The 25,587-nt window shown below is 53.7% G+C and overlaps 7 protein-coding genes across 7 annotated transcripts; 3 read left to right on the top strand and 4 right to left on the bottom strand.

The window, feature by feature from the left end:
• Positions 1–118: 118 nt before the first annotated feature.
• On the bottom strand, positions 119–1,717 carry CCMA1212_010301 (uncharacterized protein; the record flags this gene model as incomplete). Its single annotated transcript, XM_073707351.1, has 2 exons — positions 119–1,520; positions 1,620–1,717. The coding sequence occupies 2 exons, from the start codon at positions 1,715–1,717 to the stop codon at positions 119–121; spliced, it is 1,500 nt and encodes a 499-aa protein (XP_073554177.1).
• Positions 1,718–2,503: 786 nt separating this feature from the next.
• Positions 2,504–4,847, top strand: CCMA1212_010300 (putative magnesium transporter NIPA7; the record flags this gene model as incomplete). Its single annotated transcript, XM_073707350.1, has 2 exons — positions 2,504–3,485; positions 3,556–4,847. 2 exons carry the CDS (start codon positions 2,504–2,506, stop codon positions 4,845–4,847), a joined length of 2,274 nt encoding a protein of 757 aa, XP_073554176.1.
• Positions 4,848–7,153: 2,306 nt separating this feature from the next.
• On the bottom strand, positions 7,154–7,558 carry CCMA1212_010297 (uncharacterized protein; the record flags this gene model as incomplete). The annotated part of the gene is made up of 1 exon (XM_073707349.1): positions 7,154–7,558. The coding sequence occupies one exon, from the start codon at positions 7,556–7,558 to the stop codon at positions 7,154–7,156; it is 405 nt and encodes a 134-aa protein (XP_073554125.1).
• Positions 7,559–10,416: 2,858 nt separating this feature from the next.
• On the bottom strand, positions 10,417–10,706 carry CCMA1212_010296 (uncharacterized protein; the record flags this gene model as incomplete). The annotated part of the gene is made up of 2 exons (XM_073707348.1): positions 10,417–10,638; positions 10,686–10,706. The coding sequence occupies 2 exons, from the start codon at positions 10,704–10,706 to the stop codon at positions 10,417–10,419; spliced, it is 243 nt and encodes an 80-aa protein (XP_073554124.1).
• Positions 10,707–14,105: 3,399 nt separating this feature from the next.
• On the top strand, positions 14,106–15,053 carry CCMA1212_010295 (uncharacterized protein; the record flags this gene model as incomplete). The annotated part of the gene is made up of 2 exons (XM_073707347.1): positions 14,106–14,354; positions 14,612–15,053. The coding sequence occupies exons 1-2, from the start codon at positions 14,164–14,166 to the stop codon at positions 15,051–15,053; spliced, it is 633 nt and encodes a 210-aa protein (XP_073554123.1). The 5' UTR covers positions 14,106–14,163.
• A 3,414-nt stretch (positions 15,054–18,467) lies between these two features.
• On the top strand, positions 18,468–21,056 carry CCMA1212_010294 (uncharacterized protein; the record flags this gene model as incomplete). Its single annotated transcript, XM_073707346.1, has 1 exon — positions 18,468–21,056. One exon carries the CDS (start codon positions 18,468–18,470, stop codon positions 21,054–21,056), a length of 2,589 nt encoding a protein of 862 aa, XP_073554122.1.
• Positions 21,057–22,308: 1,252 nt separating this feature from the next.
• Positions 22,309–25,465, bottom strand: CCMA1212_010293 (FACT complex subunit POB3; the record flags this gene model as incomplete). Its single annotated transcript, XM_073707345.1, has 5 exons — positions 22,309–22,921; positions 23,004–23,375; positions 23,456–24,184; positions 24,978–25,301; positions 25,461–25,465. 5 exons carry the CDS (start codon positions 25,463–25,465, stop codon positions 22,309–22,311), a joined length of 2,043 nt encoding a protein of 680 aa, XP_073554129.1.
• Between the last annotated feature and the right edge of the window lie 122 nt (positions 25,466–25,587).

Below are 25,587 nucleotides of genomic sequence, written 5' to 3'. Positions count from 1 at the left end.
CTATATGTACAAGGATTCGAGTTTTCAGGTGATAATTTACTGTTACTGCATACAAGCTTTTGAGCTGAGAGGTATCGAAGAGATTAAAAAGAAATCAACGCCGAATCAAGAAAACCCCCTATTTCCAGAACCACCCGGATTTCTTATCCTGCGCCTGCTGGTCATCGGCATCTGTGTCCGCTCGCTCAATGACATTGGCATCGCTGCTCCCCCCAGCGTCAACTTTGTGCGTTCTGTCGGCGGGACGCATGGTAAAGTGCGTCTCTGTGCCGATTTCGTTGCCATTCTTGTCATATGTCTTCTTCGTCACCGTCGTGGTCAAGTAGCCGAAGCTATTGACCTTTTCGTCTCTGGTGACAACCTCTTTGATTCCATTATCGTATACCTTTTCTTCGCTTGTCCTGGGCGGTAGAGACGCTGCTACCGGGGTGATATCAGTAGACACGGGCTTGTTGTCAGTTTTGGTGGTACTCTCCGTGATGCTCTTGACAAATGCATCCCACGTCTTGTGGCCTTCTGCAAAGCTCGAGCTGAGCGAAGAGAACAAATCGTCAAAGTGATCGGGGAGACTCTTCTGGTGCGGGCCCTCATGGTCCTCCTTGTGCGGCCTGTTTCGGCCGTGGAAGCTATCCTCTAGCTGCTTGAACACCTGGTGCACCTCGTCAAAGAAACTGTTGCCGTGAGGTTGGCCGTTTTGCGCTTTTTCACTTGACGCAGCGCGACTCCAAACCTCGGCTGCCTTGCGATCGAGCTCCTCATGAAGCCTAGACCAATCGCTCCAGCCCGACCTAGTCAGTCCCCATTCGGCACCACCAGCATCGTCATCGTCTTCCAGCAGACCAAAGTTCCGCGGCCTGTAAAGCTCATCTCGGGTGGGCCGTCGAAGCAAGCCCTGGGATTCCAGCCGTCGAAGCCAGAACCAGGTGGGCTCGCCGTTGGAGAACATTTGCCGCAGCAGCTGCCGCTGGTTGTACCTGTCCTTGATGTCGGGCAGGGGCCGCCCCTGCGAGACGGCGAGCAGGTCCTCAAAGGCGTCCTCAAAGGTGAAGACTGAAGGGTCGCACTGCGGCGGCAGGTCATTCGGGACGGGCTGCTTGAGGTGGCGCAGGTTCAGCGGCGAATAGGACCATGAGGCGACGGAGACGGTGTCGAGAGCCAATGGGCGCGAATTGGGGTCGTCCATTGTGACCGGAGGGACAGGCGGCGGTGTCTGCGAGTGGTTGTTGCGAGCGTGACGAGGGCGAGAGCTGTCGCAAGCGGGCGTATCTGGTGTATCTGGTGATGGGGAGGTTGACAGGTCAGATTGACGTATGTCTGGCGGCGGCTGTGGCTGGTGTTGCTGAGCTTGGGGTTGAGACGGTGATGTAAAGAAGATAGAGTGAATGGCTGAATCCACGTGCTGCTTGAACTGGACAAAGAAGTTTAGCATGCCGAGGACATGTCCAGATAGTGGCAGGGCAATGGCGATGGCAAGGGCGACGATGTAGATGGTGAGGTGGATGAAGGTGAAGTTTGATATACTGGAAAATTGATATAGTGGCTTGTCGAGCCTTCTAGACAGCTCCGAGTCTCATGACATGGGTCCTGCCGAGCCCCAAGGTCTGGGCCATGATGCCCACTGGCAGGTATCTGGAGAGTCTGTGAGAGTACCCGGCAACGCTAGACTGCGTGCATATGTACGCACTCTAGACATGGCGGTACTGCTGTGGCGGTGCATGAGGCGCAACTGCCAGGTTCTGGCTTCCAATGGCTTCAATTCAGTGGTTCACCTTGGGTAGGTACCTACTTTATCCGTAGACCAATGATTGATAGAATGATGACGAGTATCACGGAGAGGGTTATATATGGTACAGCTTGCCAATACATGCAGTACCAGGCCCCTGATAAGGAGTCTATAGGACTTACGAGGAACACATTCGAATACATAAATGCAGACAAAGAAAAGGATTCACCCACCAATGACATCCAGCAGATGCATTCTTTGTCCCTTCGATCCAAGTCCATTCAAGTCTTCTTCATTGATGACATAGCGTGGGGGTACGTACCTTGACCTCCCCCGTCATCTGCCTGCCAGCGGAAATTCGGCGCCAAGCCCGCGACCAGCAATACCCAAGGTTACTTGGTACCTTCAAGTACCTACAATGAATGCGTGACTGGCGGACCGCATTTTCAAACCTCCATGTCCAGCAGCTCGTTTTTGCACCATCATGAACCTCGTTCGTGCCTCGTGTCTGTCCGTTTCTGCTCTGCATCTGCCTCTGTCCCTGCTGCTCGTCCCGATGGTACCTGGTCAGGCAATCTGCCTCGGCGTCCGGCGACTGTAGCTGCGCGTTTCTCCACCAAATCTCCGATCCTACCGTCACTGCTCTCTGCGTCTTCAAGGTTCTTGTCCTTATTATAGCCTTACTCTATCTTCTTCTTCCATTCTTCCCCCTTTTGCTGCGTAGACATCTTTTCTCCCCCAGCCTCCAGCCCTTTTCCTTTGGCGGCGGCGGCGGCGACGATGAGACCAGCCTTCACAGAGTCGACTCTGCCGACGTGGACGACCCTGACAGCGACAGTTACAGCACCACCGACGGCGACGGCGACAGGCGGGCCCGGTCGAGGCGACGACGAAGATGCCCTGCAGCGCTGGTCGTCCCTGATCGGTATCATCACGGCGATTGTGGGTAACGTCCTCATCGCCCTCGCTCTCAACGTCCAGCGATATGCGCACACGCGGCTGCACAAGGAGCGCAAGAGGATAAAACGAGAGGCTCGCGCAGCCCTGAAGCGGGCGCAAAGCGGCAGCAGCAACAGCAATGGCACCACCCAGGTGGGCGTCTACGGCACAATCCTCGGCGGCGGCGGCGGCGGCGATACTACAGGCGACGACGGTGATTATCACAACGGCCACCCAAGCACAAACGGCAACGGCAGCCGCGGCGGCTTGTACGATGACCACTCCGACGACGACGACGAGCGCGACTATCAGGAGAGCGAGCCCCTGATGGCCTCGTTCCAGTCCAGCGCCACGACGGCCAGCTCCGGCTCCGACTCTGAGTCGGATTCCAAACCGTCCAAAAAGCCATCCTCCAACTACCTGAAATCGCCGTACTGGTGGCTCGGCCAGATCTTGATAACGTTGGGAGAGGCGGGCAACTTCCTGGCGTACGGCTTTGCGCCCGCCTCCATCGTGTCTCCCCTTGGCGTCGTTGCTCTCGTGTCCAACTGCATCATTGCCCCCGTCATGTTCCATGAGATATTCAGGCCTCGCGATGCCTGGGGCGTCCTGATTGCGGTGTCTGGCGTGGTCACCGTCGTCCTGAGCGCGAAGCAGGAGGAGACGAAGCTGAATCCCGACGATGTGTGGGGGGCTATCACGACGATGGAGTTTGAAATCTACCTTGGCGTCACCACGCTGCTCATTATTGCCCTCATGTGGGCGAGCACCAAGTACGGCAAGCGTACCATTCTCATAGACCTCGGCCTCGTTGGTCTCTTTGGTAAGTGATGAGTGATGCCTGCTGTCTTGCCTGTCTTTTCTTGCGACTGTACTGACGGTTACGTCTCCAGGAGGATATACGGCCCTGGCCACCAAAGGCGTGTCGTCGATGCTCTCCACCAGCTTCCTGGCCGCCTTTACCACTCCCGTGACGTACGCGCTGGCCTTTGTCCTCCTCTCCACCGCCATTATGCAGATTCGCTACGTCAACAAGGCTCTGTCCCGCTTCGACTCGACCCAGGTCATCCCCGTCCAGTTTGTCATGTTCACACTGTGTGTCATCACCGGCAGCGCAGTGCTGTATCGCGACTTTGAAAAGACGACCAAGAAGCAGGCTGCCAAGTTTGTGGGCGGCTGTCTGCTCACCTTCTTTGGCGTCTTTCTCATCACTTCCGGCAGAGACCAGCGCGACGACGACGATGACGACGAGGATAGGCTGTCCGAGACCGACGGCATCGAAGAGACGATTGGCCTGACGCAGCACGACGGCGGCGCCTCATCCTCTGCGCTTCCTCCGCCGCGGCGTGAGCAGCGGCGCCCCAACCTGCCGCCTCCGAAAACACCCTCTCGACGATCTAGCAGAATGTCGCGAGTCAGCTTCGCCGACGCGCTCAAGTCGGACTCGGCCCACGGCGCCATTGAGCCACCGTCGACGCATGAGTTTGAACCGGCAAACTCCCCGGCGCACCTCAGCGGCGACGAGGCCCATGTGCTGGTCAGCAACCCATGGCAGGGCCTGTGGGTGAGCCCAGATCCTCCCCGGGGGACTCGGACAATCTCGGCAGAGTCCGTTGTCACAAGATCCGCTTTGGGATCGACGCCGGTACAACCGCATCCCCTGGCCTCTATCAAAGACGGCCAGGTGACCCCAACACATTCCACCGATAGACCAGTCACGCCTCGGACGACACACAGTTCCAAAGCCGCCAATCACCGGTCAAGGCCGTTTATTTCTCCTTCTCCTTTCTCTTCCACAGTCACGACGGCGGTCAAGGATGTGATCCTTCGGGGAAACGACAGCCCAGAAGCCACCACGTCTTCTTCTATACGACGCATACGATCGAGCATTCGAGCGAGTCTCTTCTTTAACAGCGATGACGAGGATGCCGTCATGCCGCAGCGCATCGCGGAACAACCCATCGTACCGTACTCGGACGGAAACCTGCCGCAAGCCTTGGGCCACGACGATGCCGGGCCGAGCAGTAGTACGAGCACCAAAATCTCCAGGGGGAGGTCACGAAGCCTCAGCGACACGCTGGGGGAGTTTTTCCGCCCCAAGAAGCAGAAGAAGCAGGAGGCGGCCGATGAAGACGACACGCAGTTGGACGACGGCGACGAGCAGCCATCACAACGCGCTTCATAATTGTAATAGTCACTTACATAACATCTCATTCGCGGGCGGTTTCAGTCATTACTTCTTAATATTCATGCATTTTTACACGCCACCACGCATCTCCTTGTCCGAAGATGGCCGCTCAAAAGATCCCTTGGGTTCCGCACGGTATAATGTACTTACTGTGCCTGGCGTTGTTGCTTTCTTTCCTGTCATTCGTCTTCCTATTCTTGTTCTTCTTTTGGCATTAATGTTTGTTTTTCATCATAGGAATCGCGGGTCAACAAGCTCGTATGATATGAATGAAGACCGGGGGCAACAGTCGGATTTCTATTTTTGGGTGTCTGCCTATGGGGAGCTTTTTCCTGTTCCCTTTCCTTTTTTTGCTTTATCCCCTCGTTTGTATTGTTTTTGCGTCACGATTCATTGGGTGTTTTGATAGTAAATTGAATATAGGGCTGTGTTGGCTAGGCGAGATGACTTGAGATGGGGTCCGCCAGCCCCTTTTTGTCTATTTGCTTGAGCGTCTTTTTCCCGGTGGAATATTTTTTATTAGTGAAGCGGTGAATTACAGGTTGATTTGCCTGGCCGTTGTTATCGTGATTCACAGCCACGATCAATCTCCAAGAGAGATTGTGTGGCATGAATGAGTGCTGATCTAGTCCATCCTTGAGAGTGTCGTCGATTCTCATCTACTCGAGCGACTCTCGAGTAAATTATGTTGTTGCCATTTCAATGGCAATGTAAACGAACAATTCCCTCGCAATATCCTGTACGGAGTAGACCTACACCGGCCGTATCGCAGCCTTCCCAAGTTGTCGCCACAGAGAGTCTCGAGGATAAGCCAAGGCAGACACCTACGTACTCGAACGCAACAACGCACCTCCACCACACAAAAGCACAGCAAAGAAGAACAAAAGAAAAAAAATAGAAAAAGGTAATGAAAGTTTTCAATCGGCCCCGCTAAAGATGAAAAAGCAATCAATTGCAAAAAGTAAAGTTATGAAGGGCATTGAACCCAACCCGATTCGAACGGATAACCTTCAGGAGACTCCATGAAACTGGAATCTGACGCGCTACCGTTGCGCCATGGGTCCTCGTTGTCTTTTTAGGCGCCGAATTGTAGTCTAGAAGGGTTTCGCGCTTTGGTGTCCGCGCCCAAGGAAGGAAGTTGGACGCTTGAAACTGGCAAACTTCAACTGTGCGAGAGAACGTTGCGTTTACAGTTCTAGTTTACTGAATATTCTGGTTTTCGGCTATGATTCGGACATATGGCACACAGAGTTGATGTTTATAAGAGGCTTTGTTTTCCGTTTTTTTTTTTTTTCATCTTTTTTTCTTTCAGCAGGTAGATAATGCGTTTGACTCCAATAGTCTTCTTGCGCTTCACTGAGGAAAGGGCCATCAATCATACTAAAGAAGAGAAGCATGCTACTAACAAGAGGTGAATCACATCAAGAGGGATGCTCCTTATACATGGATTTTATAGCTGCGCAGTAAAAGACTATGCAACCTATTCCTGACTTTCCTGAGAAGAGGAAGATACCAGTTCTCTTCATATAACTTTTACATAATCATGAGTTTGAAACTCGATTCTTGTAAAATTTTGGTTTCGGCCTTAAGAGGATCTGAGTCGAATGTGCCAGATGATAGCGACCTATACCTGATTAGCGTGATACCCATTCTTGTAGACTCATACCAAAGCCGAGAGCATTTTCCTCACAAGAGTTCCACGTTGCTCAGAGTAATATCCGGACTGGAAAACGGACATATCCCTTTGAAAGTTGCACCAGCTTCTCCCCTATGGACCATCACCGGCTGTGCTTTGCCGAGAACCTCGAACCCCCAAACGTCCGACCAGCCCGGCTGTCCGAGCCGAACCAACTGAGCCTCATGTAAGCGCAAGGCTTATGGACTGTACTTTTTCGATCGACATTCACAGCGGACCCATGGCGCAACGGTAGCGCGTCAGATTCCAGTTCATGGAGTCTCCTGAAGGTTATCCGTTCGAATCGGGTTGGGTTCAATGCCCTTCAACATCTTTTGTTTTTTTTTTTGCCGTTTTGTCTTTCTGTCCTTTCTTTCTGTCTCTGCTGCTCTTTGCAGATGGCAGTTCTTTTCCTTTTGTCATGTCGAATGCTTGCTTCTGTTGTGGAAGAGTCACTGAGACACTTGTGGCCTGGGCGAGTGTCATTTAAGTCTCTGGATGACTCGTTTCAACCACCATCCCGACTCTTCATGTTTGCCCAGTATCCTTTATAAAGAGAGCAAAAAGATGGACTATATACTCCATCATCTACGGTTCGCTGAGGCCAGTTCGACACCCAACACCACACCTAGTTTCCATTCTCAAGCACCGTGTTGGTCGCAATCCAGTAAAACGCCCTCCCATCATAGTCATTGACCTGCCCGCCATTCGTGCTGTGCCCGTTGGCCGTGTCCATGCAGTCGTCGATGATGGCCTCAAAGTTGTTCCAGCAGCTCTGCGCGCTGCAGCCAATGTTCGGCTGAACCCTCGTCTGCGCGGCCGTCAGGCCGTCCGGGCTGGTGTAGTCGCCGTCGCTGCAGGGCGTGTTGTTGCACAGCCATTCGCGGGCCGCCCAGAAGCCGTCCCAGCGGCCCTGCTTCCAGTTCGTCAGGCCTTGGGTGGAGACGAGGCGGACGCCGCACTGGGGAGGCGTGGCCAAGGTGCCGGGGATGGCGGCGAGGAGGCCGAGGCCGAGGGCGACGAAGGAGTGCATTTCTGTGGCTGGACTTAGTGCTGGCGCTCGAATTATAAAAGGATGGGGGGGGTTCATACTCAAGCTGTTTCTCCAGAGTTGTGTTGAGTCTGGGGCCTGAGGCTGTGAACAGACTCGTGCCGAAGAGAACCCAAGCTGCATTTATAGATGACCAACAAGACGTGAACCTGCCCCTATTAGTGACCCGCACAACTGACGGAAACCTGCCTCTTTCTGACATGCCATAGTGTAAGTTATTTTTGGGAAAACATTTTACGCAACATGCCTACCACCCGGTTAGCCTGGAGCTCACTCCCTTGTGCGGTTCCCCCGTCGAATATATCACGAGGGTGGCCGGCCATTTGCTGACATGCAGTCGGACCGTCGGAATCACGACTATGCTGGCAGTACGGAGTATTCCCATGACAGTTTTCAACATGTGTGCAGATTTGAATAAGTATCTGACGGCGAAGACTTGACAAGTCGCACGCTGTCGAGAGTGAGTTGCGCTGGAGTTGTCGTCACATTATCCTTCACGGGCCATAGCCAGAAACGAGAATTATCAAAGACAACGAATTTTCGCCCTCGAGTCACTTTGTACAACTTCTGTATTATTCCTAGAGTGTCTGAAAGAATATGCGTCATAGAGAGGGTGGACAATGCAACTGTGTCAACTTTGAGCCACACCTTACGCCTGGTTCACTAATCTCTCGTCTGATTGCTCTTACATCTGCACGCGCGTGTTCAACTATGAAAAGTCCGAGCAACTCATCAAGTAGGAAGCATTTTATGTAGAGAACAGGGCTTGTGATATCTGTCATATTGGCCGATCCCTGCCGAACCCGCATCAAGTCGACGGATGTTGTAGTTAATTTGTAAAGAAGCGGGCGTATTGCCGTAAGCGAGTGCAGCTGTGAAGGCATAATGTGTAACGAACTCTTGATAAGTTGCCAATCACAGAGCCCTCAGGTTAAACTCTTCCACATCCGCTTGGAAGGGGCTGTGGGATCGAGAAGTGGCCGGGTATGTAATCGAGAATTGAGGATGGGTCTCTTTCTTCTGGGCGTGATAGAGACTTGTACTATCTGCAGCTGTTCTTGGGCTACTTCATGCTATCACGGCCCGTCACTGCTGTGTCTATAGTAGGCAGTCTGTTGCCTGATGCTCTTCGCTTCGTTGACAGAGAAAGCCTCTAGGCAAGTCGGCATTGATACAATCTTCTGAGCCGCAGGAGAACATCGTTATAACAAAGTACATGTAGTAGTTGAGCACTAAAAGACAAGAGACTTTGATCTTCGCCTTGAGACTGTGAAAACACTGCAACCACAGTTTCATGTCCACTTCAACGAGTAATGCAGATTCTGTATCAGTCAAACAGAGAAGGCAAATGTTGCGTCAGATAGAACGAGAGGGACTGATCCAGTTGTAGGCATATCGCAGCTGACTGATACAGATCGGGTAGGCTGGCAACCCATACCAGGATACCCAACCGTAGCCTCGCCTCACAAGAATCGCCGGCTTCGGTATCTGGATTCAAGCTTACCGGGCTTTCTTCCCGTCGTGGACAGACGAGGATCTCGTTTTGCCACAAGGGCCTGCATGTGTGACATGTTGCGTAACGAAGACCAACACACGTGCTCGCAAAGCCTGATTCCGTAGAACACTCAGTCCGTCGGTGGGGATACCAAAAATTATCGAAAAGTACCACTATCACCACTATCAGGACAGACGTTAGCAACCAGATCTCTCTGGATCCGTCTCATCTGTGCCAACATGTGCAAGGGCTCGTGCATATCAGGAGCTATTCCGACTGGGCGGTAACCCCCTACGTGTACTACTTGGTAGACAAAGCAAGGTTAGGTTACATGTTATACCAAGTGTTTGTTTACTTTCTGTGTGAGAATTGCAAGCATCCACGAGGGGGCTGCATTGGTTACCTAGACGCGAGCGAGGCGGTGACAGTACCTTAGGTCTTACAGGTGTTCCACCAAAGACAATGTCCCTGTCTCATATCATAAGAGACGAGTAACTTTGGGCGGAGGTCTTGCCATTACCTTGACGGCGTAAGCAGTGCTGATGCCTGTCCATGTAGATACGAGCTGTGCCTGTGAGAAGCAATTGCTTTCATGCTTATAACACTATGTAAGTGTACCTGTGGGAATGCTCATTTGTACAAGTAAGCCAGGGGAGGCCAAAGACTCTCGGCAACTGCAAAGTTCCTATCTGGCTCGTGGATTCTCATGGCCACGCCCCAAGGGATCCTGCTTGTCATTTGATGACGCTGCCTCGCTCTCCCAAGACAACGATTAAAGGAAGGCGGCAGCAACCCCTGCTCTTCCAGATGCTATGCCCTACAGAGATGAGTACCTAACGAACTTGGTCGGAAAGAGAGAGACTGGATTCGAAACCATGCGCGTTGGTAGGACGCATCGTCTGCATACGAGCTACATAGCGACGGTAGAAATTGCTGAGAGGACCGCTGAATTCGTGGATAACTTGCCAGCAACTTGGCGAGCAGTAAAGAACTGACCTTGGGTGAAGCTCTTTTTACTGTTCTTGCTGATGATGATGGTGCTTGCTCGAAGCCACCAGATTGACAGAATGACATGCCCGGCATCCATGGCCTCGTACCAAGTCTGGCATCGAGCCGCTCCCGTGAGTTCTATCCGTCCAAGAATATCCATGTCATCATTCCAACTATAAATATGTATGCAACTATCCATCCTCGATCAATTCCTGCATGTTAGCCAACCAAGGTAAAAACCAGAGAAAGCAAAAATGCAGTGCGGAGCACAGGGGCGGGCAGTGAACCAAGCACCATCTCCCTCTCAGATCTTTCACCTCCCCCCTTTTACCTTCTTCCCCAAAACCCTTCCCCCTCATGGCACGCATTTGCCCTGCATCTTTTCAGGCGTGGCCATCCGCGACTTAACGCCATCACCCAGCTTGGCAATGTCATCCGCCTTGATCCCTCTGCGGATCAGCGCCATCTTGTTGATCTTGGCAACGTCGTCGACGAAGTGGGCTGGAAGGCCTGTATCTGGAAGGCCTGCTCCCGGGATGCCGCACTTCTTGGCCAGTGAGCCGCACGAATCCAAAGGCTTGACGTGATCAAGTGAACGATAAACGCTCCAGTTCTCCGGCGTACAATGGCAAATTTGGGGGACATGGACGTGGAGGCGAGTTGGCTTCGTGAAGAGCAGTGGCAGCTGCCATGCTCGGGGCCAGAGAGCCCCAGAGCATGATGAGCGGCGCAATACGCATGAGGAAAAGGACCCAAGGGGGAACACAATGAAGAGCAGGAATTGATGTGCAGAAAAGGGGGCTCGAAGAAATGGCAGAGAAACAGAAAAGGGAGAGGATAAATGAGAGTATGTCGCACAATATAGACAGGAAACGGTGAAGAATTGATGACACGACAGGTCGATTTGTCTGGAAAGGAAAGGGGGGAGGCATGCTAGGGAGACTACTATATCTTGGTCCCCTCTGCTATGGACACCGTACTCTTTTCTCCAACTACCATGCCCCCCCTTTCCTTCATGTATACATGGCCGTTAGCTTGTTTGTTTCCCGCGAGCCAGTATCGTGTATGAGCCTGGACAGCCTGCAAATGTCCAATGCGGTAGCAACACACGGGTCCCGTGTTCAGCCCTTAGATTCCTTGGTTTTCTCGATAAAGACACCTAGATTACTCACAGCGGTATAGGGTGTCGTGTTCAGTCCCTCATGACTTTTGTATGTGTACTCTGAGTAGTATGCCGTATGCTAGCAATCATGAAGACGAGTATGCAGATTCCCATTGGCTTTCCAAGTAGGCAAAGGAACTATTGCTGTTACTGGGTAGGCATCACAGTAACCTTGCCCACGGCACCTATGCTCCGGCATTGTTTAGTGTGACAGGTTCCTGCATATAAGAAGCCCGTCGAGATCGTCAGAGGTCTTACCTTTGTTCAGATCAACTCTACCGCCCGAACTAGATACTTCTGCGTCACTTCGTCTACGCGCCGACGCCATGGAATATCGAAGTTCTCGAAAACGCAGTGGGTGGATGGAAAGAGATGTCAAACAAAAAACGTCTGGTGGCCTGGGAAAGAATGCAACCAAAAGTCCCCACCAGTAGACCAAATTGTCCAGTCAAAGCACCCTTTCATTAGGTATTTCAGGGAAACGAGGAGGAGGGAGAAGTCAGATGGGTTATAGGGTAGGCAACAAATCACCTACAAGCCCAAGACCTGGCATTTGCAGGCAGCTTTCCCGACATGATCGGGTACATACACATCTTGTTTTCTCCTCAACCTATCTAGCTTGTCTGTAGCACGACAAAAGAATCCATGCCCCATATCTAGTATCTCTTCAAAGTCTTGTCTCCGTGCACTTGCATATGCGACCCAGCGAGTCAATCTCGATGTCTTGCAGCTTGCTTGCATGGAGCTTTCCATCACTCTCAAAGCTCGAGCCAGCTGGTCACAGCGTTCAACATGGGGTCCTTTTCGGTGGAAATTGGTGGGAAGAGATAAAAAAAGGGGGACACACACTAAGACGTCATTAGGAGGTTCGAAGAATTGGTAACAGACGAAAGCAATGAGGATATTATATAAAAGGAAAGACGGGGAAAAATTATCGGAATAAAAAATGCGAGTTGAAAATCTTCAAACAAACAAGCTAAAAATAGACATAACACAAGAAACGTAAAAAGAAGAGCTTCGACACTGTCGTGCCATGTCAGGCTCGTTGTCGAAACACGCGAGAAACGGCTTGTCGCATGCTCTCCTCTGGTACCAAGCAGAAGACATCAAACATACATGGAACAATGCCCGAGGCGTGATGCTCCCGCGTTTCAACGCCTTCCTTCATCAATGCTCGCATCGGGCTGATCCGCAACAATGCGAAGCGATGCAATGCGATCCCCTTTCCCCTCCAGACGTGGCGGGCGGGTTCTTTGTTTCTTCCCCGGCTTACCCTTGTACAGTACCTTATAGTATCTTCCTGACGCATTGAGCATCGAGCCCCAAGGCCAGCCAAAGGATTACTATGTGCATTCATCCCATCCGTCTCTGTCTCTTCCCTTCCGCAAGGTGTCCCTCCTGATGGACTGATGCTGTTGGCGCAATCCTGGCTCCTCTTCGTGCCATTATGCCCTATCAGGAAATACGCTGCGTGCCCTCTCGCCAGGGATCGTAAACAGCCTCAACTTCGTCCCTGTTCCTGTACTTCGTACCTACGTACGGTCTTAGTCTCGTCGTCGTCTTCTTCTTCGTCTTCTCCTTCGTCTTCTTCTTTTTCTTTAACTAATGTCAACTAAATTAAAGCTAGGCGGATTCCACCCGTTCCTTTGCCTTTACGCAGAAGGGCATAGCGGCAGCCCGCGATGCGCCAGTAACACGGCTCAGCTTGGATTCCTGCAGAACTTAGCCGGACGAGCTTCTTGTTGCTGGCCCTGGAATATCACCCGAACTGTATGATTAGTAGTGCGACGTTGCAATAAAGGCCCAACGCCAGCAGCAAATGAAACGGCCCAATCGCTGATATCCGGGGTGGCGGACCCCCTTCGGCTGCGTTGCGAAAACAGGCCTAGTCACAGAGTAGTAGCACGATTTGGTTCCAGAGTTGCACGATTTGCTTCATGGACTTGTACGACTTTGCGTCTCGGCGTCGAAGCCTCAGCTCCCCATACCCGTCCTTGCACGCTGGCGCTTCGGCTGCTCCTCGTTCCGTCGATTGAACAAGACGAGAGGACAAGAACAAGACGACGAAAGAAAAGGGAGGCGGAACAACAGGGGGGAGACCGGGCTTGAAGCCGCACTCCTCTGGTGGCTAACACCACCACCACCACCGCCGCCATCATGTCAAATAAACAACTGATCTTCGTTGGGGCGCGGAAGTAAATGAGCATAGCAGAAGTCCCTCGGATGCGGCTGCTCTCTCCACGCTGTTGGGCTGAGCATCAACGTTATGGGAATGGCAACGGCTTCAGACGGAAATTTGACCAGCTGGTGATTGGGGAAACGGCGAGCTGACCGGGGTTGGCAATCACAATCGCCAAACAGCCTGATGTCGATAAATCACCGCCCCTCGCAGGCAGAATCCTGACGGCCGATATCCGGGGAGATTGGCTTGAACGAGAGTCTGGTCGGCCATCTAGTACTCCTGCAGACCTAGGTCAGAGAGATAAGCGACCAGATGCACGTACTCCGTGTTCCCATACTAGCCGTCTTGGAAATTACAAAGTTGATGCGGCCACGACTAGTCGTACGTAACACAAGCTGTACTCGCCCTCACCACTAGCAGCAACACGCCGGTGTTGTGAATGGCAGGGATCAACCAAGTACGCAATTCTCCGTAATACAGGGCGAGCCCACGAGCTGCTTGTTTTCGTGCTGAGAGCCTCTACTGTACAGGTGCCCTCGAGCAAGCACCTTAGCTTTCTGTTGCCCTCCATCAGGAACAAGTAGACCCGGTGTGAGTTAGCAGCAATATCATGAGACGCCACAACGCAAATATAGAACAGCACCCCGCGTAATGGTGTTGCGGCCAGAAGCACGGAGTTTTCGCCCTGAGTCTGCGGCAGGCACGAAGTACTACCGGGCGATGTACTGTACGCAAGCAATCGGACAACGGTCAACAGCATGCGGTTGATGCAGGAAGAGCCTGATGTTGCATTCGTACCTGTACATTCCCGTCGACCTGGGCTGGGAGTGTTAAGGCACGCACAAGCGGAGCTGCGCTGGGGGATCCCTGAGTGCTTCACCATGATGGAGATGCGACGTAACGGACTCATCCCCGCCTTGGCTCCCTGCGACGACGCACACATAGAAACGTACGTACAAGTGCAGTGTTGTTAGTCCTTGTAGGAGGCATGTCCGAATGCAGCTTGTGCGAGAGACGAGCGCTAGCAATCGTGCCATGCAGCGCGGTCCATGTATGTATGCAATGGCCTTCTGGCGGAAAACCCCTCAGGCACAAAAGACGGACCAGAGCGAAGAAGAGCAGGAAGCCAAAGCCAAAGCAGAGACAAAGGTTCGGAGCCGAAGCTAGAGTATGAAACCCAGAGTAGCAATTGGCCGGAGGTTGAAGCAATCCATGGGCTCCGAATGAGACGCCGCAAGCTGGCCGCTTCTTGTTCTGTGCAGCGATCCTAATTGATCACCACTGGCTGTCTTGCCCGTTTCGACAAGACGGCTGCTGCTCACCACGGACCCTTGGGCACCTCTGGCATGGCCCTACCAAGATTGCAAGGCTCTGGCTGCAGCAGCGTCCAGGCCACGCCAGACGGGGGTCATGCCTCTGCCCCAGGATCGGACTAGGCCTCGAGCCAGACGTTTCACGACTGCTTGTCCGGCCCGGAGAGCCAATCCCTGGTGATCAAGAACGAATCCCAGGGACCCTCGTCCGCCGTCCTCTGTTGTTTCTCGATGGCCCCGAGTTTCGTTTCTCTGAGGGGGAAAGTGGATGGTGGCAGTACCAGCACTATGCAGGGCAAGGTGCAACATGGACTTCCCTGGCGACGCAATCTTGAGCAGAGTTTTCCCTCCCCGTGTCGCTGCCCCCACACATGTCTGGGTTGGTGGTCAATAAGGCAGCCTCTCGATTCCAACCCTGTCCCCTGCCTGTGCTCGTAAGAGCTAGTCGACCGTGCTGTACCTACAAGCACATACCCCCATGCCCCATTGGTTGGTGTTGCTTTTGAGAACAGTTCGTCAACAAGAACAGCATCCTGGCCGTAGTAACAGAAAGGTGTTATCGCCGGGCTCGCACTTGGCGCCTCGTTGCGTCACTGTACATACGAAGCCATGCAGCGGACGTCAGCTTTGTATCCGAGCAGCTCTGCAGGGAGGGGGTCACTGCTGCAGTGCGCCTTTTCGTATCCGCGCGCGGTCACAGAACGAAAATGGACGGACCTGCAAATATCGGCCGCATGATTGTATGTGCAGAGGTAGAAGCAAGGAAACGCGAGCCGGTCCTCTGGACATTGACGATGTGGAGGCTGAGCGAATAAAAACTTCTTCAGCAAGAACTAAGAACCAACCTTCGCGTTCGTTCCTGCATATGCGTGCTGCATGTTGGAGGGGAAGGTGGCCGCATATCGCCGATGACTAGCCACTTGCCTAAGTTAGGTAGGGTAGCGGAGCGGAAGTGCGCTCGTTGGGATTTTGGCAAGGCACTGGAGTGCTTGTATCCGTCGAGCACTTCGACTGCGCACTTGTACGAGTACGTGTAATTCTATTGGCTCCCTGCATGACGGGGAGGTGCTTGCCTGATGAAGCGAGTACAGGAACTTCTAAGTTGGTATCTGTCACCTCCTAGGTACGAGGTACCACCTACTAGGTACTACTAGGTAGTAGTAGGGTCCCTGGCAGAAGGAAGGCAATATCAATCCATGTTCCTGTTCCTGTTCCTTCAGAGATCGTTTATTAGGCAATAGGTGCTTAGTATCTTATGTGCCTTGCAATAAGCTCACACCATCGACTCGCAGGAGTGGAAAGCCTTCCTCTCAGAGCTAAAGTGTCACATCACGCGCCTTGGCATTGACTGGTATTACCTTACCTTGCGTTCCAGCAAAATACGAGCACAGGGAATCAAGACGAATCGGGGGGGGGTGTTGAAGGTGAAGGGCAAGCACGTTTTTCGGATGCAGATGCTCCGGACCTACAGAGCTACCTTACCAAACAGTGTCGAACTTGCCTATTACATCCCACGGCACACCGATTTTGCATGCAGATCGTACATGCCCCGAAGTACTACTTATGAGTTAATACACAGTCATTCCACCTGCCAAGGGCGAGAAGACACTTCGTTGCTCCTGCAGCGCGGACCCGACGCAGCGGATTGGGCCATTGCTCGGTTATAGCGCTGCGCAGATCCTTGCCTTTTGGCCTCTCCGACGCGTGGACGGGGACAGAGCTGCTCTGGGCTCCTGCCCGGAGGATTCGTTGGGCTGCTTGTCCTGGTACCAGTACAGACGCGCTCTGAACACGACAGCTTCAGTGGAACTTGGACAAGACGGCACTCCACTCCATGCAGGTTCCAAGTACTAACTGGCTGCGCCCAAGTCGGCGACCTTCTTATTGCTCAAGGTGCCTAAAGTACCAAGGAAAGATACCTAGTAGGGCCTGATACTGCCGGTACAGATATCTGCCTTCATTTCTGTTCAGATACCACTATACCATCAAGGACAGCTGTAAGCACACAACGAATTGAAAGCAGTCCGCATCTAATAAGCCAGGTACGGTACAGGCACCGCCAGGTCCTTGCCGTGTCTGGGCACCTTGGCGTGCTAGCGCAGTTGTTCCTGCCACGCCAGGCACGGATTCCTCCCGTGCGCGCGCGCTCCTTTGGGCTTAGTATAGTAGCAGTACTTGACGTCGGCAGCGGGTACGAGTACTTGCGCTCTGGAGATTCTGACAAGTCGCACCGCCCTCGACGATCCATCACCAGAACCCATCCATCTTCCACTCATCGATCGCGCTTTCTTCACTAGTGGCTCCTTTGTGGTGTTGGAACCATCGTCTTCGGCTACGCAGCCAGACGAGAAGCGGCTTGAATGTCTTTGATCCAGCTGGCGAGCCGTTGCCTCTCGCCTTCTAGAAGCACCTGCAGAACGTCGGCCCGGATGTTAACGCGGCTGCGTGCCTTTGCCTGCGGTAAGGCACCGACCGGTAGCACATACGGTACAGGAATCACCATTACTCGTTATCGTGGCGTACATCAGGAGCTCGGAGTACGCCGTGCGTCTGCGCCAACATACGCGAGCGGTCCTCGCTCATCTCGCAATGGCGTGCCTCGAGAACAGCCGGTGTGCGATGCGGTGCGCTGTTACAGCTGCTCGCAATTACTATACGGAACGTTCCACTGCCTCCGACTATTCGCTACCTACCTACCAACCTATCTCACCTTACTTCTGCGCTCCGTGCTTGGTGCCTCATGCTTTGAAGGGGCATCGGGTTCGTGCAGCGCAGCCATTACACGCTCTTTTTGGGCCGCGACACAGCTGCAGGTTGCATCACGCTTATTCACTGCTTTTGCCTGTGTTGTTGCATGGCACGCACATGCTTGCCTGCAGCCTTGTCCGTCACACGAGCCTTGAAGTGCTCCCCAGCACCTCGCCCGCTCACCATGCTACCTCCATACAACCAAGCAGTGCTGGGCTCAGTCATCCCGGTTCTGCTCGTGCAATGCTGTCGGCCATCGGTCTGCATGCTGCGCATGACAGGGTACGTGTATGTACGTCCAGACGCCAATATCAAGTACAGTAGTACATTACGGATGGACAGGGTTGCTAACCATCCCAGTCATCGTTAGGATGCAGCATCCCAGACTCTGCCCAGGGGTCCCGGGAACCCTGTCGGCCGACAGACCAACAGGGAGCTGTTCCCCAGCACCCATCGTCTCCATCGGACCCCTCCCTCTGTTGACGACGCTACGCAAATCCACCCTCGAAGAGGTCCCGCGGTCTAATCTCCTGAACTGACCTGGGCAAGCTGGGGTCATGGCCAGCCCCCAACCTCTGGAAATTCTGGCAACAGCCCTCGTCCTGGGGCCCTGGAAAAAAAAGCCCTCGTGCTACTCTCTGATCCCGCCCAGCTCAGCTTTCGGGAACCAGATATAATAATACCGGCGCCGCTGCCCTCGCGCCTCGTGCTGGTGATATCCACTCAACGTCTCGCCTTGGCCGAACTGTCGATTACGTTCATCACAGGTCTGTCTCCCCTGGCTCAGCTTCATACACTTATGGAGCACGGAGCACCGCATCCTTACATGCACTCATACGAATAAGCGGAGCCCAAGCGCAAAAGGAAAAAAAGCAAAGCAGCCCAAAAAAGAAAAACAGAGGCCCCTCGTCGCTTTTGCTTCACCCTGGAGCAATCAGTCTCGCCGCAGATCCCCAGAGGGCATGGTCTCTTGTCGCCCTCGTCCGAACCCTTGACTCGCCATGTGGAGCATGAATGCCATAGCCCTCTATTCTGGCCTCCCGGCGCCGCAGCAGGCTCCTAGAACCAGGCCTCAGACGTCCTCCTACTGGTACTTGAACAGGTCGTCGACAGCTCCCTCTTCTCCTAACCTCAACCATACACCATCCGAAATGTCTCCCATGAGTGCCGCCGAATTCTTCGAGCCTGCCATGGACAGGCCACCCTCCCCAAGCAGACTTCGGCAGCTGAACTCGCAAATGAGGCGAGCATCGCAGCTGCGCCGCCAGAATGGACACCGCACCGCCGCGTCGGCATCTGTGCCTTCTAACGTCGAGAACCCCGGGTGGGAGCAGACCTTGGAGAACCTGTCTCTCGGCAGGCGATCCTCCGTCAAGTCCACTGGCAGCAGCGCCCACTCGCGAGAGCGCTCAGAGAGTGTCTACGGCTTCGGCAAGAACCCCTTCCATCGACGGGTGAGATCCAAGCGGGAGAGCAGCGCCAACTCCTCGTCGGCTAGCTCCATGTATTCCGCTGAAGTACCGGCGGACAATGCCGCTGCTGCGCCCCGAAAGGAATCTTTTATACAGGCTTTCTCCAGACGACGAGCTTCACGAGACGACGCCGGCGCAGCACAGAAGAAGCTGCAGATCTCGGGCCCTTACAACTTCCAACATGTCATGCACACGAACCGCGACGACCGCCCTCTGCAGGAGGCGCCCGAGCTGCTGACCATGCGGGCGACCGGCCCGACAAGTGCTCCCAGTGCTGCCGCGTCGACCGAGGAACCTGGCCTTCTGTTCCACCCCGACGCCTACAACGACTCTGGTGCCTTCTTCTCCAGGCCGGCTGCCGCATCATCACGCGAGACGCCCACTCCGCCTGTCGGACCTCGTCGATTGATGAGACGAATTCGATCGCAGGATCAAATTGGGGGCACGCCTTCCATGTCACCACCGCCTAGGCCACCAAGATCTCCCATCCCTCCCCCCGTGTCGCAGGCCGACTCTCCAGTTTCGCCCTCACGCAGACCAAGCCTCCAGGTGGCCTACGAACATGGGGAGCAGCTTCCGACTGTCAACATCGAACGCCCCAAGACTAGCGGAGGCTTCCGGCATCCGTTGCCGTATAACCCTGACGAGCACGTCGAGCCCCTCCCGCCCATGTCCATCTTGACTACGCGCGAAGACTTTCATTTTAATAAGACGATGCTCTCGCCCATCCAGCCTTCACCTACCCGCGAAGACTTTCATATCTATAAGACGACGCTCTCGCCAATCCAGCCTTCACCTACTCGCGAAGACTTTCCTGTTCATAAGACGATGCTCTCGCCCATTCAGCCTTCACCTACCGAGCCCTCTTGGCCACTTGCCAGCCCTACATTGGCATCGTACGAGACCCCGCTTGCCGATGTACCGGAGGAAGAGGAGCAGAGCGGTCTCGCTAGACGATCCATTCGGGCCAGCCAATCTGTTCCCATGCTTCGCAAATCCCATCGCCCGGTAAGCAACGCGTCAGAAACGCTCGGTAGCCTCATAGCGGCGCCGGTGACGCAACAAGTTGCTCCGGAGGGTCACGGATTTGACTTTGGCCTCGTCGACGACAGCTGGGAAGACGACATTGACTATTGCTACGAGCACGAGGCAGAGGCAGACTGCGACTACCAGTGGGAGCGTGATTCCATGGATACTGCTCGTGATAGCGATACCCTTCCGGCGGAGGTGAGCTTTGCCCCCGAGGAAGTCGCTGTGCCCATCGGAACCGCAACGTCGTCTCCAGGCATGCTTTCCGTAGCGACATTCGACGTTCCCGCTTTGAGCTCCATCAGCCAGACATCGACACCCACGGTCCAAGAGGCCATCACGCCTGTTTTCGCCGCCCCGGCTACCAACAACTTCTCTCTTCCCCGCTTGGACAAGAAGAAGCTCCGTGCTTCTCATGCTTCGAGCTTCAAGGAGTCCCATGGCTTCACCTTGTCCCCTTCGCTGCTCATTCCTGGCGATTTCCACCAGCAGATGCTCCTGGAAGAGGGCGCCCGGCACGAGTACCCTGACGAGGATGAGCTGACCCTGCCATACGCGCAGGCGGCGCTGTATGATGAGACCGGCAAGTCGATGCAGTGGTCACAGCAGCGAGCGAGTACCTCCACGACCGGAACTATTTCCACGAATTCGGATTCGACTGCCGACCGTCACGTCTCGACCAACTCTACCTGGTCGTTCTTCACTCGCTACACAGCGAGCAGCAGCGGCTCGGTACACAAAATGACTGAGTCCTGGACCGACTCTGCAGAGCCTCTGCCCACATCTCAAGTCGAGGTGTTGCCGTGTGCCGATGCTGCAGACGAGGCGAACATCACCAGCCCGCAAGACACAGTTCCCGAACTTGTCTCATTCCCACTCGGCCTCTCGAGGAAAGTTGCTCATCACAAGTCTCACGCCAGTGAGTCGATCATTCGCGATGATCCTTCTGCTTCGTTCAAGCAGTTTGAGGCGGGCCAGAGACGGGCCTCACGATCCAGGACTGCCAGTCTGAGCAGCCAAGCACCGCCAGTTGGGCAGTATGCCTTGTTTCCCCGATCGTATATCAAGCCAACGGGCGACCGCATTTAGAGTATCTGCATCACTGCAAAACGCACCCACCCAAACCTCTACACACGCACACACGCACCCGACTCAGATTCGAACCCCCTTCCCTAATTAACGCATACCACCCGAAAGCACTCGCTGCTCGATTTTCCTTTGTATCTTTAGCGATGTACAACATCTGGTTGTTTCCTCGCCTGGCTTTTGAGATTCTTTGCCTATCGTTAACGGCGTTCTGCATTTTTGCGTATAGAGTATCAGGGCATGGCATTGCCAACGCTGGCCCTACGCTGGGCATTTCCTTGGATATGGCGGGGACTAAAGGAAGAAGAGGTGGTAAAGTTCGGCTTGAAAGAAAAGAAGATAGAAAAAAGCGGGAAAACACAGCTGACACGGATTTTCTTTTTCTTTCTTCTTTTCTTTCTAATTTTTTTTCATTCTCATCATTTCCTTTTTCTTTCTCTCTTGTCTGGACAGACTGGAAATGGAAATCCCGGGATAGGTCTGCGGACTTTATGACGACTGCGATGGAATTTATGAACTGGACTTAGACGGAGTTTCTCTTTTTATTTTCCTTTTACTGTTTTTACCGTGGTCTCTTTGTCTAGGCTTCTCTTTGTCCGCCCCCCCTCTTTTTTTTTTCTGGCTTGTTTGCATTTATTTGTTATTGCAGGGAATATCTGCGTTGCGTTGTTGTTGCTGGTAATATGCGTGGCTTTGGAATGGGCTTGGTTGCCGAGGATATAAACCTGTATTAAGCTTTGATTGCTTGGAGAATCTTTGAACTGAAAATTAGTAGACTTAAGAAAAAAAAAAAAGAGAAACTCGAAACAAATATTTTGGATCATTTGGGCGTGAAAGTGGTGTGTGCAAGTTAACAGTAATCCCCTACAGGCCTAACGCATCATGCAGACCTGGCTGATTTGATATACAGGACATCGAGAAATTAAAGAAGAGAGCAACGGAGTAGAACGAGCTTTAATTCCCTTTATGGACATGATGAGGTAAAGCGAAATAAATCACAATAACAGATAACAGAAACCACGCGCCTCCGTAAACGCCATCCTAGCTACCTACCGAGGGAGGTAGCCGTTTCTCCTGATTCCTTTCCCTTGCCTACTGTCATTCGTACATGTCTTTCCTTTTATGCATCTTGCTCTTCTCATCTCCCTCGAAAATAGCCCCTCTTCTTCCATCATGATGTTATAGATCCAAGAAGGGAGGAAAGGAGAGAATAAACCAACGGCTGTACTGAACTGCCAACTGAGAAAGCCTAGTGCTATTTCTTTCCCGTCTTGGACTTCTTCTTGGGCCGCTCCTCTTCCTCGTCGTCCTCGTCGTCGACATCGCCCATCTCCTCATCGTCATCGTCATTGTCCACGTCGCTCTCGGCGCTACCGGAGCCGGAACTCTCGTGGTTGCTGTCGTACTCCTCGGCGACGTCGCTGTCGCTGTCGGCCTGGAAGTCCTCGTCCACGCTCTCCTCGTCCTCGTCGGCGGATCCGCGGTCCGCCTTGGGCACGACGACCTCATCGTCCGAGTCGTCCATGGCCTCCTCGCGCAGGGCGGCGGCGAGCAGGTTCGCGTCCTCGTCAATCTCGTTCTTGACGCGCAGGCCCTTGAGCTTGAAGAAGGACTCGAGGGCCTTGAGATCCTCGCGGTTGATGTTGCTGAATTGCGATGATCCGGCGCCGTTCTTCATGACGACGGTGATGTCGAACGTGGACAGGGCGGAGACGGCGCCGCTCACGCGGGAGAAGGTGACGGACTGCGTCTGCTCGTAGGCGATGTATGTAGCCGGCTTCGGGACGAACATGAAGGCCTTTTCTAGGCAGTACAGGAAACCTTCGCTGGCTTTGATGGAGCACTTGATGCCGTACTGGTTGCGGTGGCTATGGCAAAAGAGAGGTCAGCATATGCATTTCACACACGCAAGAGGGAGGGGATGACAGTGGTATAGATAGAGAGACGTACGTAAGGAAGTCTTTCGCGGGCGAAGAAATTTTCTTGTTGCCGAGTCCACGGAAGATTTTGGCAACGACGTGGTGCAAGGGCTCTTCATAGTGGGCTTCGAGCTTGTCCTTGTACTTGGTCTGCAGCTCTCCCTCGTCAATGTTGAGGTCAATGGTCACCTCCTCGTCCTTCTTGAACTGCATGACGACGAAGGGGTATCTTGTCTGGCCCTGGCGAAGAGGCGGGTCCAAGCCAATGCACAGCAGACAGTGCATGTCGTCGGGCTTGGGGAGCACCATGAACTTCTTGACGGCCTCGTACTGGATCTTGTAGTCGTAAGTCTTGCCGCGGAGTCTGAATGAAGCTTCATACATGTCGATATCGAAACGACCTCTGCAGCGCATTTGTCAGTAAAACAAATGTCTTCGTAGCTATGGAGGCCTCGCCAAGGGTGCGTGATGACGCAAACGTACCTGGGGGTGAGATGCAGAACATCAAGGAAGGTGGCGATGGTGTCGCCAGCCGTTTCGCCAATCTCGGCCTTCTCAATGAGCGTCTCGTAGAAAAAGGTGGCAGCGTTCTGCTCCTCCTCCTCGGCGTCGCTGCCGGCGTCGTCGCCCTCGGTCTCCTTCTTCGTCGTCGTGCCGGGGATGTAGAAGCGCATCTCGACCAGCTGGTCCTTACCGGCACCAGCCTTCTTGCCCTTGCCTCGGGCGCCGCCGAGCTGGCCATTGGTGCCTGTGTCGTTGGCGTTGAGGGGCAAGGCGAGCTCGACGGCGACTTCGTTTCGGCCAGCCAGGTTTGTGTTTCCAATCTCTGAATACGGCAACTCAAAGGCCGGACGGTTCTGGACGTTGAAGACAATCTCTGCCTTAGAAAACTCGGCCTTGCCCCAGTTCCACCCGCGCAGTGCGTGCTCCTTGTTCTCCAGCGCGGTGCTGTACCAGTTCTTGAAGATCTTGCTCAGGCGTTCGTAGTCCTCGTGCTGGAAGCCGTCGAGCTGGATGATGCCCGAGTTTCGTTGCAGGATCCGGATCTCGTAGCCCCTGGCCGCCCGACTCCATTGGGCGCTGCCGATGTTGCTGTGATCGAGGGTAAAGGTGTCACCGCCACCGGCAGGCTTCCATCCGAAGCCCGTCTCTGCGAACCTACACTTGCCGCTCTCTTTGGAGAGGTCAAGGTAGATGTTGTCGAAGCTCTCGCTGCATGAAAGAGGCTGCAGTTAGCATCTCGAGGCTGGACTTTGGGGGGTAAGTTGTGGGCAGGAATTGCTGGATGGCCGTGGACAAACCACCAGAAGAGGCTGGATCTGGCCTCTCTTGGAGGGGTGACGGAGAAACGAGAAGAGGCGAAGGGCAATGACGCAAAGAGTGGAAGAGAGAGAAGGAGTAAAATAAGCGAGAGAGCAAGATAGATTGCGAGCTACTTACATTGCAGTCATTTTCCTTTGCTCTGGCTGCCGAGATGATGCGAGCTGGTGGACAATGAAGGGAAGGCGGTTGGTGATGGAAAATGGAGGCGAGGCTGCTCTTCGTCTCGAATGGGATTAAACCGAACGAAATTTGAGAGCTGCGGCGCGACAAGTGCAGGTGCAAGCGCGCTGGGAGACGCGCCACCTGCCGTTTGCGCCTCAGCCTCTGTGCGCCTCAGCCACAGGTGCTAGCGTTGCTTTTCCCAGCTCGCTGTGGCGCATGCGTTAGAAGGCTGGAGCTTGAGAGGCATCTCACATGTAGAGAGGATGAGCTCAAGCGCTTGACTCGACGAGTGAATCTACAGGCACAAGCGAAGTAATGGGCCACCATCAAGAAGCATACACTATGACAAGACTGGCAATGGGTATATTAATCAGTTGGATGACGTTCAAGAGAGCAAAGGTCACTACTATTGTTGCTGTATGGGGCAGCATCAGGGCTAGCTTTTTCACTCCTAGAATTACAATCGATCAAGGTACTCCGTAGGGAATATAGCTTCTATTTGTTGAGCTGCTGAGTGTACTTGACAAAGTCGCCATGCAGCTTGTGAATGTTGATGAACCCGCTCCGAGCTTCCAGGGCGCTGAAGGGATTCCCCAGCGCTTCCTTGTCCCCATGCCCCGTCAGAGAGCTGCTTCCGTCGGCCTCGCGCTCAATCTTGCCGGCCCAGGTGTGCCACTCGATTGGCTCGGGCGACCCCGTTCCCAGCACGAGTCCCAAGCAGATCATAAAGGTGGCCACAATGGTTTCGATGTAAATGTCCAGGGGCAGAGCGGCTGCGGATGGTGATGCGGGATGCTGGACTGAAGTTGAGGCGAGGAGTGTGTGCTCATACGCGGAGTAGCATCTGGCATCATCAAGGTAATTTAGTATCGTAACGGACAGCAAAGGGAACAAAGAACAGAAAGGAAAACGAAGGAGAAAAAAATGAGACCGGTGAAGACGCTCAACATACCCATGAGCGAGAATGACTAGACCGACAAGGGTCAGAGGGCGGGATAGCCACGCCATCTTGCGATTCGATGCAGTCGCTTCGGAAGCATCAAAGTGAGAGAGGCTCAAGTTGAGTGAACAGATTCGCCCCGGAACGACTCGAAGCAGAATGCCGGTGAGTGCACAGTAAAAGCAGCACA

Source organism: Trichoderma ghanense (genome assembly GCF_004382785.1).
Source record: "Trichoderma ghanense strain CCMA-1212 chromosome Unknown scaffold_24, whole genome shotgun sequence".
Taxonomy (NCBI): Eukaryota; Fungi; Ascomycota; class Sordariomycetes; order Hypocreales; family Hypocreaceae; genus Trichoderma; species Trichoderma ghanense.
The sequence above is the reverse complement of the archived record's forward strand: the minus strand, read 5'-3'. Positions and strand labels throughout refer to the sequence as shown.